We start from the raw sequence: 16755 nt of genomic DNA, 5'->3' as shown, positions 1-16755 counted from the left end.
GAATGTCTCATCTTGGGTCCTCCAGTGGCTTGCTTCCTCTCATCATTTTAATGTCAATGTCCCCTCTTTAGAGAGGCATTTCCTGGCCTGGCAATTTAAGGGTGCCACTCCTTAACATCACCCTACTTGAATTCACTGTTTGCCCTGTGACACAATGTCTTGTACAATGTGCCTTTCATCACTGACATCTAACTCCCACTAAAACGGGGACCTCAGCTGCCTGTTCACGGCTCTATTTCCTGACTAGATCGGGGCTGGTGACACAGGGTAAGTGCTCAGTCATTCCTGACTAAGTGAATGGACGCCTTAGTGTCTGTGTGGGTCCAGCAGGTGAGGAACAGGGGCGCCTACAGAAGAGTCTTTTGGCTTTTAGCGGGGGCGGCTGGGTGGATGATAAAAGGAATACCCACCGCCAAGAGGGGTTAACAATAAAGATCTGTCTGCTCTTGTAGCTGTGGCTGACTTAATTCAGCAGCTTGAGGCCCACATCAGGTTTCTTGTTCCCTTCTGCAGTGTTCCGGATATCAGCTTTGTTCAAAAACAGACCTCCTGTACCACGGCACATACTAATTCCTTTAAAAGTAATGGTGCCAGGTGTGGTGGCGCACCACTGTTATCCCAGCAACTAGGGAGGCTGAGGCAGAGGACTGCTGAAGGTTCAAAGCCAGCCTCAGCAACTTAGCAAAACTCATCTCAAAAACAAACAACAACAAAAAACCCAGTGGGCTGGGGATGTGGCTCAGTGGTTTAATGCCTCTGGGTTCAATCCCCAGTACCAAAAAAAAAAAAAAAAAAAAAAAAAAAGAATCAATAACCTGTTATGTGTCAACTGACGTTTTTATTAAAAAAATTAACTATATTTTCAAAACCAGAACATTTAGTCAGGAGGTATCACTGTTTTGTTTACTGCCCATCTCCTTAGCCTCAGGTGCAAATGAATACAGCTGGACTCTGGATCTGCATCTCCATTCAGTCTGCTGCCAGGTTGGTTTTTGGTTGAAGAGTTTCAGTAGCCTTTTCAGACAATGGGACCCTTCTCATTTCGTGCAACACTAAAAGCCAGGAACTGGTAGTCTTTTTAATTAAGTAACACTTATAGATTTTGAGACTACATTAATGAAATTTTCATACTGTTATGTTAAAATCCACTAATCTAGCCAGGCACGGTGGTGCACAGCTGTAACCACAGTAGCTGGGAGGCTGAGGAAGGAGGATTGCAAGTTCAAAGCCAGCCTCAGCATCTCAGTGAAGCCCTAAGCAACTCAGTGAGACCATCTCTAAATAAAATATAAAAAAAGGGATTGAAAGGGGCTCAGTGGTTAAGTGCCCTCAGTACCCCAACCCCCCCCAAACAGTAGTCTATTATATACATGGAAAGAATCATTTACCCAAATGTTTTAAACACCATGTGTTGAGTATTCAGAAAAATCTTTGATGAGTTACACAGATCTAAATGTCAACACATTTCATCATCATACAATATTGAAAAAATCACAATGATTACTATTATCACACATCTCATTTAAAAAAGTTCTAGTGGACTGGATATGGTGGTGCACACCTATAAATCCCAGTTACTCAGGAGGCTAAGCAAGAGGATCCCAAGTTCAAGGGCAGCCTTAGGAATTTAGCAAGACCCTGCCTCAAAATAAAAAATATTTTGGGGGTCTGGGATGTGGTTCAGTAGTACAGCACTTGCCTAGTATGCGTGAGGTCCTGGATTTGATCCTCAGCACTATATAAATAAATAAAATAAAGGTATTGTGTCCATCTACAACTAAAAAATATATTCAAAAATATTCTGGGGATGTAGCTTGTAGCTCAGTGATAAAGTACCCCTGGATTCTATCCCTAATACCTCCCCCCCCCACCCAAAATTCAAGTGGTAGGAAGGTGTCAAACTCCTGGGAGCAAATACTTTTTTCCAAAATTCAAATATTCACTTGAAAATCCTATTAGCAGTTATTATCTGTTGTTTTCCTTAAACGGTATCCTATTGTTCATTTTTGACAAAATGGACAAGCACAGTTTATCTGCTAGATATTCTTTCAAATAAAAATGACATTCCACATACAAAATGGCTAGTTCAGCCTGCCCTAGAGGCTTCTTCCTCCAGAGAGCTAATGTTTTCACTATGCCTCCCAAGCACTTCCGGCATACTCCATGCAGCCAGGGGGAATACTGCATGGGTTGAGATCCACTTAGTGTTTTGTACTGCTGCATCAAGGTTATCATCTAGTGAAATGTGGTTTCGGTTTCTCACCCTGAGACTGTGGTGCTGAACAGGTGGCCCTAATGTAGTTTGGGGTCACTGCAGTTTACCCACCACTGCAAATTCAGCCCAGTGAAAAGGTAAATGGCATTTCAGTGTCACTGCAAAAATACTCTGTACCTTAGGTTACCTGAGAGCACCCTGGTGAGCATGAGAGGCTCAAGGTCCAGGCTGGGGGTGGGGACCCACTGCAAGCACTAGACTGATCCTGCCCTGCCTCAGGAGGGTCAACTTCCTCCCAAAGCAGGCGGGCCATGAGGAGGGGAGCTTATCTGAACGAAAGCCTTAGTGATCTCAAGAGGGGAACAGAGGCATCGGATTGCCAAACCTCTGCTGCATAAACTGGAAAAGCACACAGTGGAAATTGTGGGTAAGAAAACTGGAGGTAAGTGAAAGACTTTCATTCAGTATTCAAACAGATTTCTGTTTAAATCTTTTAGAACAAGAATGTCTTCTTGTTTTATTTGTACAAAAGGAAAAATAAAAGCTTGCGTGGAAACTGACCAGAAAGAAGCCCCAGGAGTAAAGGGGAATTGGGGATGTCACTGTTAACTCAGGTGCCAGCAGCCTGCGGAGGTCAGGACGCTCCTCATAAGCACTATTTCTGAAGAGTTAAGGAAAATGGGGGAGGGAGATACTGTGATGGGAGCTGTGAGAAGATACAAGGTATCCTAGTTCAAGATCTTTCCATTCTTTCACACTCAGACCAGCGGCTTTCCTTGCCTTCTAAGGGTACTGGTTTCAGATAGCACCTTTCTGTTACCACTTAGGGTGGCCGATTTACAATACACCTGAGGGCCACAGGTTTCCTGTCAACTCAACTGGGGCTGAGACCTCAGATCCCCCAGGCAGAATGCTCTGCTTCACTCTCAGGTGGCTCTGTGGGTTCCAATATCTCCTAGGAATCAATACGTAGGATTATTGACCTTAGCACCATCCTTGGTAAAATTTTCTCTATCTCGATATTTTTATAGTACATTTGTCTTAATATTTTTGCAATTAAATCCTATATGGCTCTTATTTTGGTGTAGGTTTGTGAGTATCCCTGAGAATACAGATTAGAGATGCAGTAAAACCTAGTTGTCAGATGTTCAGCCTTCCTGACCGCTGAACCTGAGCAGAGTCCTGGAGGCCAGACCTGTGCTGGACAATGGCCCCGCTCCCACCCAGAGCACCCCAAATGACACTGTATTGCACCTCCCTCAGGTAGCAAGAAAGAATAACACTGAGGACAAGAGAGCCTGATGATTTCTTTTAATAAAGGCTGTGCTGAGGTGCATTTTGATACATTTTCTTACTTGCAAGTCCTTATCAGATTTTCTTTAATTCTTTTTAAAAAAATTTTTTTAGCTGTAGATGGACACAATACCCTTTATTTATTTATTTATGTTTATGTGGTGCCTGGGATCAAACCCAGTGCCTCATGCATGCTAGGCAAGCGATCTATAGCTGAGCCACAATCCGGGCCCCCTTTATCAGATTCTGACATACCATTTGACATTAACAAAGTTAATGCTTGAATGCAGAAGAAACTTTGATACTCAGAACTCTGATGATATGCTTTCATCAGTGACTTTGATGTTTAAAAGCATATCCCACCAAGATAGAATCCTGTGGTAGAAGAATAAAAAGCATTTTTCAGGAGAATAATGATCAGGGCAAACTTTCCAACTGGTAAAAGGCTTCAGTATATTTAAAATGAATCAGGGTAGGTACAAATTCACTATGGTACTAATGACCTGCAGGTCCATCTAAGATTTTTGTAGCCACTTTATTTTCAAAATGGTACTCATCAGAATCTATTTCCTTTGTAACTATTTAAATTTATAATTTAAAAACCCTTTAATATCAACTCAATAATGTGTTAGGGGAATATGCAGCATTCTTTCATTGGGCATCTAAATTTTTTTTAAGTTTGTCCCACTATAAGCACTCTATCAGCTACCGACCTCCACTCAATACGTTGTTCTCAACGTGGGCTGAGACCTCAGATCCCCCAGGCAGAATGCTCTGCTTCACTTTGTCAGGTGGCTCTGTGGGTTCCAATATCTCCTGGGAATCAATACGTAGGATTACTGACTTTAGCACCATCCTTGGTAAAATTTTCTCTATCTCAATATTTTTATTTAAAATGAATCAGGATAGGTACAAATTCACTCTAGCTCCAGTCTGGCTAACAGCACCCTAAAGTTTCATCATTTGTATCACTTCACTGGTAAGTCTTCTTTGCCCTCAGACTAAATTAGCTCTCCGTGACATATGCTCCCATGGTACCCTGTTTTCCTCCTTTCTATCCCACGTGGATCCCTGTTAAAAGCAGCACCAGGAACAAAGAAGAATCAGTGTGTCCAGTGTCAACCAGGCGCCCAGCAGTCTGCTCCTTAAGAAGCACCATTTCTGGCTGGGGTAGAGCGCTTGCCTCACATGCGTGAAGGACAGGGTTCAATCCTGAGCACCACATATAAATAAATAAATAAAATAAAGATATTGTGTCAATCTAAGATTAAAAAAAAAAAAAAGAAAGAAAAAGGCAGCACCGTTTCAGCAACCGTGGAAAAAGGAAAATGGACTCTGACCAAAAGGGATTAAGCAAAACTCAAGATGAGGAAGCAGAAAAGGGGATGTGAGTTGATGATTAAGAAGTCTGGATGGAAAAGGAGAAAACAGAGGAAAAAAAGAGGGGATAACTCCCCCAAATTAACATATTTGCACAGACACATTTATTCACTTTTGACTATAGATCCTAATGTGAAGACAGCCTGTCTCTATACATTTTCCTAATGAAGGGAAGTCTAGTCTCAACTTGTTAGGGCAGACGGATCTACAAGGTCTGTGGATGCTTGTCTATCACCTCCTCAGTTTACAAAAACATTTACTTTATAGATTCTCCAAGTGTAGGTAAGGACTTTAAGCACCACACACAAAAATATGAGGCTCCAAAAAAAAAAAAATCTACAAAGGTCTAATATAAAATCAACTGTTGGAAACATCCTGTTCCGTACGCACAAACATGCCATTATCATCATTCCTGTGATGGAAGACAGACAGGCCTAACCCTGCAACTCCCTGGTGAGACGGACGGGAACAGCCCATCTCCTGCGCTGCCTGGGCAACGCCGAGGAAGGGCGCGTCCCTTGCCTGGCCTTAGCAGACCACGAGGCCGAAAGCCGCCTGCCACTTGTCCGCGCAGGGTCCTCGACAGCGCTCGGAACAACCACTGTCACCATTCGAACTGCGTCTGGTTGACCTTCCCACCGGGCGCTGGACAAACGTTCGCGACACACACGAGGTCCGGCGCGATCCCGGGGCTCCCCAAACGCGCGCGTCTCGGCGGCTGCGCTCCTCCAGGGGCTCGCAGGGAGCACCCAGGGACCCCCGGGCGTACCGGCAGGAGGGCGTGTTCCAGGCAGCCCGAGGGTCGCTCAAACCAGCTGGGCGAAGGTCCAGCGAGGGGCAGACGGGCGCCAGCCCCAGCTCGGCCCACACCCACCTGGCGCCGGGTGCTCCCAGTCACCGCCTCCCTAGGCGCCTCTGCAGCCACTCAGCGGGGGGAGCATGCGCAGTGGCGAGAACCCGCCCCCAGCGCCCCCGGGCGGCAGTTTCAACTCAACCGTCAGTGGGAACTGGCCAATCGGAGGGCGGTTTTCCAGGCAGGGACACGCCCCTGGCGGGGACGAGGGTGACGGGTGGCCAATAGGAAGAAGCGTTATTGCCGCGGAGCCCCTCCCCGGCAGGGGACCTAGTGACGGGCGAGGGTCAAGGGGTGTCACCGCTCCTGAGCCGCGAGCTCCGCAGGGCCACGCGTCCCCTGGCGCGGCGGCCCCGAGCAGCGCGCCGGCCCGCACTCCCAGTCGGCGCCCCGGCGGCGGTGCGGCCCATGCGGCTGGGGACGGAGGCCGGGAGCGGGTGGCGGGCTCGGCGTCTCGGCGGCCGGGGCCTGGGAGGTGAGGGGGCGGCGGCGCGCCCGGCCCCGCGCCGTGATTGGCCGCGCGCCGGCCGCGGCTGAGGCCCGGCGCCGGGCGGGGAGGACAGGCGGAGCCCCGGCCGCCGAGCCGGGAAGATGCTGCTGTCCCTGGTGCTCCACATGTACTCCATGCGCTACCTGCTGCCGAGCGTCGTGCTCCTGGGCTCGGCGCCCACCTACGTGCTGGCCTGGGGGGTCTGGCGGCTGCTGTCCGCCCTCCTGCCCGCCCGCATCTACCAGGCGGTGGACGACCGGCTGTACTGGGTCTACCAGAGCACGGTGCTCTTCTTCTTCGAGAACTACACCGGGGTGCAGGTGAGCCCCTCGGCCCCGCGGCGCCGCTGCGTCCACCTGAGCCCCCACCCCGGGGTTTGGGATCCTTGTGGCCTTCTGGGCAGGTCCAGCCCAAGAACACGTGCTAGCACCCATCCTCCCACGGGGGGGGGAGTTTCTCGTTTTCCCTCTGAGGTTCCTTGCAGGTCCCCGAGGTCTCTCGGGGGGCGGTCGTAAGGTGGTTCCGCGGCTGCAGCGGGGTCCTCCGCCCCCGCCCGCGTCCCCGCCCCCTGCCCGGTCTGGTGTTTCTGTCTGTCTTGGTGCCTGGCACAGTAGGTGAGATGAACACTTTAAGTAGGGCAAGCACTTGGCCGGTGTTTTTGGCATTTCATCCAAGAAGGTGATAGTGTTGGAACAGGATCCGTTTTCACTCAGAAGTGCGTTTTAAAAGGACCTCTTGCAACTGATGTTACCATTTGGAGGATGAATAAAACTCTGTTTTGCGTTCTTCCCCAGAGCAAGTGAGAGCTGGGTTAGGAAATTAATACATTTGTTACGGTAGAAGCCTTACTGTAGACACAGCTGCTCTTGCCAACTTTGACTAGGGCTGAATGTGGGTCTGATCTTCGGTCTGATTGCTTTCTCCCTGTTAGTTTCTTTCTCTATACAGATAGGATTTGTAGATTAAACTTGCAAAACAATAAAAGTAGACGGTCTTAACATTAGTTATCTTAAAATATGTGAAGTATCTTAAAAATGTGAATTGTCCTTTTACTTCTCAGTTTCAAAGAAGAGCTGGATTCTTGGTTCTTCTGAGTGCCCTATTAGCCTCTTCCTGCTGTCCCTCGCCATCCCTCCTGGGGGTCAGGTGGGGATTCCCGGAGACTTTCATCTCCAGTCTTTCTGCATTTCTTTTTTTTTTCATCCTGTAGTCAGCTGGCAGCTACATTGGATTTGCAGTTGAACGATTGATTTCTTATTGAATTTGCTGCACTTGGAGATTATTTGTGGGGAAGGAAACTAGGAGAGGCCAGGGTCTCCATTTAAATCAGTATCTTTTAAGCGTTTCTGGGAAAGAAAGAAAAATCGCCGTTCCAGATCATAGTTTCTTGGAAATCGACTTTTAAAATGGACTTCACATAAAATTTTCACAAATTAAGGATGATCAGTTCACCCCAGGCTCTTACTTCACTCAGTTAGTTTAAAAGTATGGTTTTATCATGGTTAAGTTTTTAATTTTGCATCAAATGACAACTCAGAACACGTCAGTCACCTTTTGGAAAATTTGTTCTACCTGTGATGGGTTTTTTACTTTTGTCTAAAAAATAGTGTGTTCCACACAGTGTAATGCAGAATAAGACATTGTAGTCTTTTGTGTTAGCAATTTATTTATTTAAATTATTGTAAAACTTCACAGTATTTCTGAAATTACACGCTTTACCTTGTGTATTGCTGACTAAAATGTGTCATTCTTGGGACAGTCTAGCAAATGGTTTTAAAACATTTAACTTACTGATTTTGTCCCCTGTTATTTCTAGTAAAAGGGTCCAATATCCATTCATAATCTTCATGTATTCATGAAAGGATGTTTGCTGTATAATTCAAAATTTTACTTAATGAGTGTCCTTTGATAAAGCTTGTCAGGGATCCTAAGTGTAATTGCTCACTGATCATCAGAGGCAGTTTATGAACAGTTATTAAAAATGTAGACCCAAGAATTTTTTCTGAAGGCATTATTTGCTGTTTAGTGACAAAGCAGGGTATTTTGAATGTTTTAGTCTTTTTCTAAAATCTGGGTGTCCTGTGTAAGCAGGGCTACCTTATAATATTTTATTGATGGTTTTCTTGAAGAATAAATCAATAAAGGAATAAATAGCCAACTTCAAATATAAAAAGGAAAAAGATTTATAGGGACATTCTTTCAGCTTATTTTTAGTTTTTAATCTATTTTAATCTATTATTTAATAGATTATTAAAATAATCTATTATAGATTATTTTAATCTATTATTTAATCTATTATTAATCTATTATTTTAATCTATTATTATTATTATTATTTTAATCTATTATTTTAATCTATTATTGTTTTGATTAAAATTTTAGCTTTTTTTTTTTGACAAACTTTGAATTGTCAGTCTTCATTTACAAGGCTGTTGGTGATCCTCTTATTCTGTCTAAAATACTGTTGACTCATTTCAGAAGGAAATTTTAGTGATTTAAGAGAATATAAGTTTTTAAACAAAACTCATCAGGTTATACACACTGAAGAAGCATTTTTAGATTAGAATATTTAAAAGGATTTTTTTAGTTGTTGATGGACCTTTATTTATTATGTGGTGCTGATGTTTGAACCTAGTGCCTCACTCGTGCTAGGTGAATGCTCTACCACCAAACTACAACCCCAGCCCAGATTAGAAAATATTTTAAAAATGGCACTTCTGTGCCTTTTAATTTTAGGTCTGAAAGGAAATTTTTTTTTGCATAGAATTTCATAAGCTGAAGGGAGGCAGGTCCATGAATTTTACCACCTGTTCTTGGCAGGAAGATCTGCTTCCAGCAAGTTTCTTGGATATCCCACTGGAGTCAGGTAGACATCTGTTCTTCCCTATTTTCATATGTGTCTTTGAGATAGGAAAACATTTCAATCAATGTTATTAAAATTATTATTTATAACTTGTTTATCCTTTTAGGTTTTTCCAGAGCCTCTCATTAGTACTGAAACTCTGTATACCTTTACTCTTTATTCCTTTGGAATATATAAAATGAATTTTTAAAATTTGTGCATGCCACTTAATTTTAGATTCATTGAAAATAAACATGAGTTTTTTTACTATTGTGAGAGACATTGATTCAGCCAGGTATGGTAGTGCATGAGGCAAGACGATCCCAAATTCCACTTCAGCTTGGGCAATTTGTGAGACCCTGTCCCCCAAAAAAAAAAAAAAAAAGATGGGAATCCTGGAGATGTGGCTCAGTAGTAGAACAGTTGTCTAGCATGAACCAGGCTCTGTGTTCCATCCCCAATACTGCCAAATCAAATTAAAAAGAAAAAAAAAAGGCATTGATTTAAGTGTATAATTTTCTGGTCAACTGCCATAGAGAACACCTCAAACTTAGGTGCTTAAACACATTTATTCTTACAGGTCCAAGGCTAGAAGTCTGAAATTTAAATGCAGACTAGGGAATAATCCCTCTAAGAAGATGCTCCGGGAGGAGAACTGTTCTTGGTCTCTTGCAGCTTCTGTGGCTGACAACATTCTTTGACTTGAGGCCACATCCCTCTAGTTGCTCTCTAATGGTCCAGTACAGTGAATTGCCTTCAGCTCTGATTCACGGCTCCTTTTGTCTTTCTCTTATAAGGACACTTGTCCTTGGGTTTGGGTCTACCCGCATAATCCAGGATGATCAGCTCCTGTCAAGATTCTTACACAAATATTTCCAAAGATCAGTTTCCCAAATAAGGGAACATTCATGAGCTCCCAGACTTAAGACATAGATGTGCTTTCCGGGGCCACCATTCAGCTCTGACAGTAGTGAATGCCATGGTTCTGCCTGTTGAGTGTTTTGTTGTTCAATAACCCTGCTAGAGGGATGTCCTATTGAATTATTTACTTAAAATACATTAGGTTTTTACTTTATTTAGCATACATAAACCTTGTTTATGCTAAGGGAACTTTCAAAATCATTTTCCATAGTATTTTCATTTCTTAATTATATATTTACCTTCACATATCCCATAAATAGAGCATTTGAATAGTTGTCTTATTTTCAGAATCAGTAGCAGTTTCTTATTCACGTTTTAATATTCTTTTAATTCTTGATTCTGAAATTATCATTTTCTGATAGTATACCCCACAAAGTCCAAAAAAAAAAAAAAACCCACAAAATGAAACAAAACTGGAAACCTGATAAATTAGAGATAATATAACTTCTGGGTCGAGACATTATTATACATAATTTGAAGATGAAATAAAAACCTTCCATGATAAACAAAAGTTAAAAGAATTTACAGCTAGAAAACCAGCACTAAACATCTTTGGCAAAATATTTTATGAAGAGGAAATGAAAAACAACAGTGAAAACCAGCAGAGGGAGGTAGTACACTAAAAGAAAAATTAATCAAAGAGGAAAACCAACAAGTTAAATAACAAAAATAAACAAATGTGGCTGGAAATACAAACCATGTCTCAATAGTAACCCTGAATGTTAATGGCTTAAACTCACCAATCAAAAGACATAGGCTAGCAGATTGGATCAAAAAGACCAAACAAGGAGCTGAGGATGTGGCTCAAGTGGTATATCGCGCTTGCCTGGTATGTGTGTGGCCCTGGTTTGATCCTCAGTACCACATACAAATAAAGATGTTGTGTCCTCTGAAAACTAAAAAATAAATATTAAAAAAAAAAGACCCAACAATATGCTGCCTATAGGAGACTCATTTGATAGGAAAAGATATCACAGACTGAAGGTGAAAGGTTGGGAAAAATCATACCACTCACATGGACTGCGGAAGCAAGCAGGAGTCTCGATATTCATATCAAATAAAGTAGATTTCAAGCCAAAGTTAACCAAAAGGGATAAAGATGGACATTATATACTGCTCAAGGGAACTATACACCAACAAAACATAACAATCAGAAATATATATGCCCCAAACAATGGTGCAGCTATGTTCATCAAACAAATTCAAGTTCAAGAGTCAAATTGACCACAACACGATAATCTTGGGTGATTTTAACATACCTCTCTCACCACTGGACAGATCTTCCAAACAAAAGTTGAATAAAGAAACTGTAGAGCTCAATAACACAATTAATAAATTAGCATATTAAATGACATATATAGAATATATCAACCAACATCAAGTGGATACGCTTTCTTTTCAGCAGCACATGGATCCTTCTCAAAAATAAACCATATGCTATGCTTCAGGGCAACTCTTAGCAAATACAAAGGAGTAGAGATACTACCTGCATTTTATCAGATCATAATGGAATAAAATTGGAAATCAATGATAAAATAAAAAATATGGCATCACATGGAGACTGAACAATATGCTACTGAATGAACAATGGGTTACAGAAGACATCAAGGAGAAGATTAAAAATCTTTTTCTTAGCGGTAAATGAGAACACAGACACAACATATCGTGAAATCTCTGGGACACTATGAAAGCAGAACTAAGAGGAAAATTTATTGCATGGAGTTCATTCCTTAAAAGAAGAAAAAGTCAACAAATAAATGACCTCATACTATACCTCAAAGCCCTAGAAAAAGAAGAACAAATCAGCAGCAAAAGCAGTAGAAGGCAAGAAATAATTAAAATCAGAGCTGAAATCAATGAAATCGAAACAAAAGAAAAAATTGAAAAAATAGACAAATGTAAAAGTTGGTTCTTTTGAAAAAGTAAATAAAATCGATAGACCCTTAGCCATGCTAATGAAGAGAAGGAGAGAGAGAATTCAAATTGCCAGCATGCACGATGAAAAAGGCAGTATCACAACAGACACTACAGAAATACAGAAAATAATTAGAAATTATTTTGAAACCTTATACTCTAATAGTATTAAATAGAAGACAGTGAAGGCATCGATAAATTCCTTAAGTCATATGATCTGCCCAGATTGAGTCAGGAAGCTATACTCAACTTAAACAGACCAATATCAAGTGAGGAAATAGAAGAAGCCATCCAAAGATCACCAACCAAGAAAAGCCCAGGACTGAATGGATACACAGCCAAGTTCTATAAGACCTTTAAAGAAGAACTAATACCAATACTCTTCAATTTATTTCAGGAAATAGAAAAAGAGGGAGTATTTCCAAACTCATTCTATGAGGCCAATATCACCCTGATTCCAAAACCAAACAAAGGCACTTCAAAGAAAGAAAACTTCAGACCAATATCTATAATGACTATAGATGCAAAATCCTCAATAAAATTCTGGAAAATCAAATATAAAAACATCAAAAAGATTGTGCACCATGATCAAGTGGGATTCATCCCAGGGTTGGTTCAGCATACGGAAATGAATAAATGTAATTCATCACATCAATAGACTTAAAGATAAGAATCATATGATCATCTCGATAGATGCAGAAAAAGCATTTGACAAAATACAGCACCCCTTTATGTTCAAAACACTAGAAAATCTAGGTATAACAGGTATATATCTCAACATTGTAAAGGCTATCTACGCTAGGCCTCAGGCCAACATCATTCTAAATGGAAAAAAACTGAAGGCATTCCCTCTAAAATCTGGAACAAGACAGGGATATCCTCTCTTACCACTTCTATTCAGCATAATTCTTGAAACACTGGCCAGAACAGTTAGACAAGACGAAAGAAATTAAAGGAATAAGTATAGGAAAAGAAGAACTTAAACTAGCGCTATTTGCTGACGATATGATTCTGTACTAGAAGACCCAAAAAACTCCACCAGAAAACTTTTAGAACCAGTAAATGAATTCAGCAAAGTAGCAGGATATAAAATCAACACCCATAAATCATAGGCATTTCTGTATATCAGCGACAAATTCTCTGAGAGGGAAATGAAGAAAACTACCCCATTCACAATATCCTCAAAAAAAAAAAAGATACTTGGTAATCAACAAAAGAGGTGAAAGATCTATACAATGAAAGCTACAGAACCCTAAAGAGAGAAATCAAAGAAGACCTTTGATGGAAAGATCTACCTTGCTCATGGATAGGCAGAATTAATATTATCGAAATGACCATACTACCAAAAGTACTTTACAGGTTTAACGCAATTCCGATCAAAATCTCAATGGCATTCCTCACTGAAATAGAAAAAGCAATCATGAAATTCATCTGGAAAAATAAGAGACCCAGAATAGCTAAAACAATTCTAAGCAGGAAGAGTGAAACCAGTGGTAACACTATACCAGAACTTAAACTATACTACAGAGCAATAATAACAAAAACAGCATGGTATTGGCACCAAAACAGGCCGGTAGACCAATGGTACAGAATAAAGGACAGAGATTAACCCACAAAATCACAATTTTATTAGACAAAGGTGCCAAAAACATGCACTGGAGAAAAGATAGCATCTTCAACAAATGGTGCTGGGAAAACTGGAAATCCATATGCAACAAAATGAAATTGAACCCTATCTCTCACCATGCACAAAACTTAACTCAAAAACCTAGGAATTAAGCCAGAGACTCTGCGTCTAATAGAAGAAAAAGTAGGCCCTTATCTTCATCATGTGGGATTAGGCCCCAGTTTCCTTCATAAGACTCCTGTAGGACAAGAATTAAAGACAAGAGTCAATAAATGGGATGGACTCAAACTAAGAAGTTTTTTCTCAGCAAAAGAAACAATCTGTCAGGTGAATAGAGAGCCTACATCCTGGGAACAAATTTTTACCCCTCACACATCAGGTAGAGCACTAATCTCTAGGGTATATAAAGAATTCAAACAGCTAAACACCAAAAAATCCAAATAACCCAATGAATAAATGGGTCAAGGAACTGAACAGACACTTCTCAGATGAGGATATACAGTCAATCAACAAATATATGAAAAATGTTCATCATCTCTAGCAATCTCTCTCCAGTCAGAATGGCAGCTATTATGAAGACAACAATAAGTGCTGGCGAGGATGTGGGGGAAAGGCAGACTCATTCCTTGCTGTTGGCATTGCAAATTGGTGCAGCCAATATGGAAAGCAGTATGGAGATTCCTTGGAAATCTGGGAATGGAACCACCTTTTGACCCAGCTTTTCCTCTCCTCAGACTATACCCAAAAGACTTAAAAATAAGCATACTACAGGGACACAGCCACATCAATATTTATAGCAGCACAATTCACAATAGCTAAACTGTGGAGCCAACCTAGATGTCCTTCAGTGCATGAATGGATTAAAAACTGTGGCATTTATACACAATGGAATATTACTTAGCATTAAAAAAAGAACAAAATCATGGCATTTGCGGGTAAATGGATGGAGTTGGAAAAGATAATGCTAAGTGAAGTCAGCCAATCCCAAAAAACAAATGCCGAATGTTTTCTCTGATATAAGGGGGGTGACTTATAGTGGGGTAGGGAGGGAGAGAATGGGAGGATGAGTTTAATTTTAGATAGGGAAGAGGGGTGGGAGGGGAAAGGGACAGGGAAGGGGATTAGTATGGATGGTGGAATGTGATGGTCATCATTATACAAAGTACATTTATGAAGACTTGAATTGAGTGTCAACATACCTTATATACAAACAGAGATGAAAAATTGTAGCATATATGTGTACTAAGAATTGTAATGCAAAAAAATATGTATAATGGCATAAATTGACATGAACATTTTTATATACAGAGATACGAAAAACTGCACTCTATATGAGTAATAAGAATTGTAATGCCTTCCACTGTTGTCGTGTATTTTAAAAAAATAAAATCATTTAAAAAATATATTGTTACAAGTGAACATATTTTAAAAAAATGGATAGGTAGGAACTTAAATATGGGGTGCCTGGACTCCAAATAAGAAGCCCGATGTGTGTCCTTGAGCCAGAGTTGAAGGCAAGCTTGTGGGAAGCTGTATAGGAAGCTGGATGGCAGAAAGTGTGGCTAGACTCCTGGGAGGAGTGAGGGCAACTTCATTGCTGCAGTCTTGAGGCGAAGCTGCATTTGTGTTCACTTCCATCACAGGAGTCTAGGTGTATGCTAATGTGGAGGTAGTTTACAGACAGTAACAAGTAGAGGTGATAGATAGTGGAAAATCTTAACCTGTTTTGTGAAACTGAAAAAGTGACCACAATTTGTTTCAATGTCAGAATACTTTCTTTTTATAATTGTTCTGTTTTTCTATTCCAGTAAAAAACACTAAAAATAGACCATCGATATTTGCAGGCCAATAGTCTAGTGATGTGATCCATGCCTCTTCGTTGACACCTAATGAGTATTTTAGTCACCATTTTATTCCTGCTTCAATTGGTTGGTAACATTTGGAATTTACTTCAAAATGTATTTTCCATGAATGGCTCTGGCTGCTAATCCCCTCCTTTGTCAGTATTAACATATTGTAACAATAAAGTGTGAGAGTCTTAGTTTATATAAAATGAGCAGCTTTTCAGCTGAACTGCTTTAAGTGTAAAATAGTTTGAAAAACACAGGAAGCAAGATAAATAATTTAAGTCAGATTTTGATGTTTGTAGGATGTGTTCCAAATACTTTTAATTTCTTTAGTGATTCATATTTTAACTGACATGTTTTTCAAGATCCTCAAAGACAATGATAAGACTTCCTATTTAAAAACTGTTTATAATCTTTCTGTAGTACTACTTCAACAAAAGAGTCCTAAACTGTTTTTTTTTCCCCCTTTCTTTTTTTGGTACTGGGAATTGAACTCAGAGACGCTTAACCACTGCACCTTTTAAAAATATTTTATTTTAGAGACAGGGTCTTGCTGAGTTGCTTAGGGCCTCGATAAATTCCTGAGGCTGGCTTTGAACTCGGGATTCTCCTACCTTAGCCTCCCAAGCCACTGGGATTACAGGTTTGAGCCACCACGCCCAGCTGAGTCCTAAACTCTTAATAAGGGTGTGTTCTGTGTCTTGCTGTAAAAGCACCTAAACTCTTGGAATTGAACATGCTTATTTGGAATTGAAGGAGACATCATACACCTCATCTATACTAATCCCGCCTTATTACATGTCTGAATTCTTTCCACCTTCTGCCAAAATCTTCCTAGTATTCCTAGTCTTAAAACAGAATGTGAGTGGATTGTATTTTCAGTTTTTCCCTTCGTTAGCATCCACCAGAAGACCTTAAATGGCTTTTGCCCTTAGGCTTGGCTGGGCAAGGAAGACTAGGGGGCTTGGGTGTGCCTTTGCATTTGCTTGCTTAAGCAGAACTGTGCAACCTTTGATACAGGAAATCAACCAATTCCAATCAGTACAATTCCAGTCTACAACATAGGTCTTGCTAGGGAATCTTAGTGAGATAAGAAAATCTTAAAAATATCAACAGAACTTTGTTTTACATTTTTTACAGATGTAAACCTCTATAAATAAACCAGTTATTTAAGTTGCATTTGTGTAAAGTTTTTTAACTTCTTGATTTTAAATTTTAAATCACAGATGCAGTAACACATTCAAACACTGCCAGAATATTTCGAGGAAGTTAGTTTCTCCTCCTCCCCTGCCTCCACTTTCTCAGGTGTATAATGGTCTGGTGTGTAATTTTAGGTGTCTTCCAAGAGCATTTATATAAATATTTGAACTAAGG

The 16755-nt window shown here is 40.8% G+C and overlaps 1 protein-coding gene across 2 annotated transcripts in view; it reads left to right on the top strand.

Moving 5' to 3' along the window:
• The first annotated feature begins 6247 nt into the window (after window positions 1-6247).
• Agpat5 (1-acylglycerol-3-phosphate O-acyltransferase 5) overlaps window positions 6248-16755 on the top strand; it is a 60342-nt gene continuing 49834 nt past the window's right edge. For both annotated transcript variants that reach the window (XM_026380547.2, XM_026380546.2), the window contains exon 1: window positions 6248-6551. In XM_026380547.2, the coding sequence (XP_026236332.1) occupies window positions 6333-6551 (219 nt within the window). In that variant the 5' untranslated portion in view covers window positions 6248-6332. The remainder of the gene's footprint in view (window positions 6552-16755) is intronic.

The sequence above is a fragment of the Urocitellus parryii genome, chromosome 14, assembly GCF_045843805.1.
Source record: "Urocitellus parryii isolate mUroPar1 chromosome 14, mUroPar1.hap1, whole genome shotgun sequence".
In the NCBI taxonomy this organism is placed as follows: Eukaryota; Metazoa; Chordata; class Mammalia; order Rodentia; family Sciuridae; genus Urocitellus; species Urocitellus parryii.
Note: the sequence above shows the minus strand (reverse complement) of the source record. Positions and strands in the feature narration are given on the sequence as shown.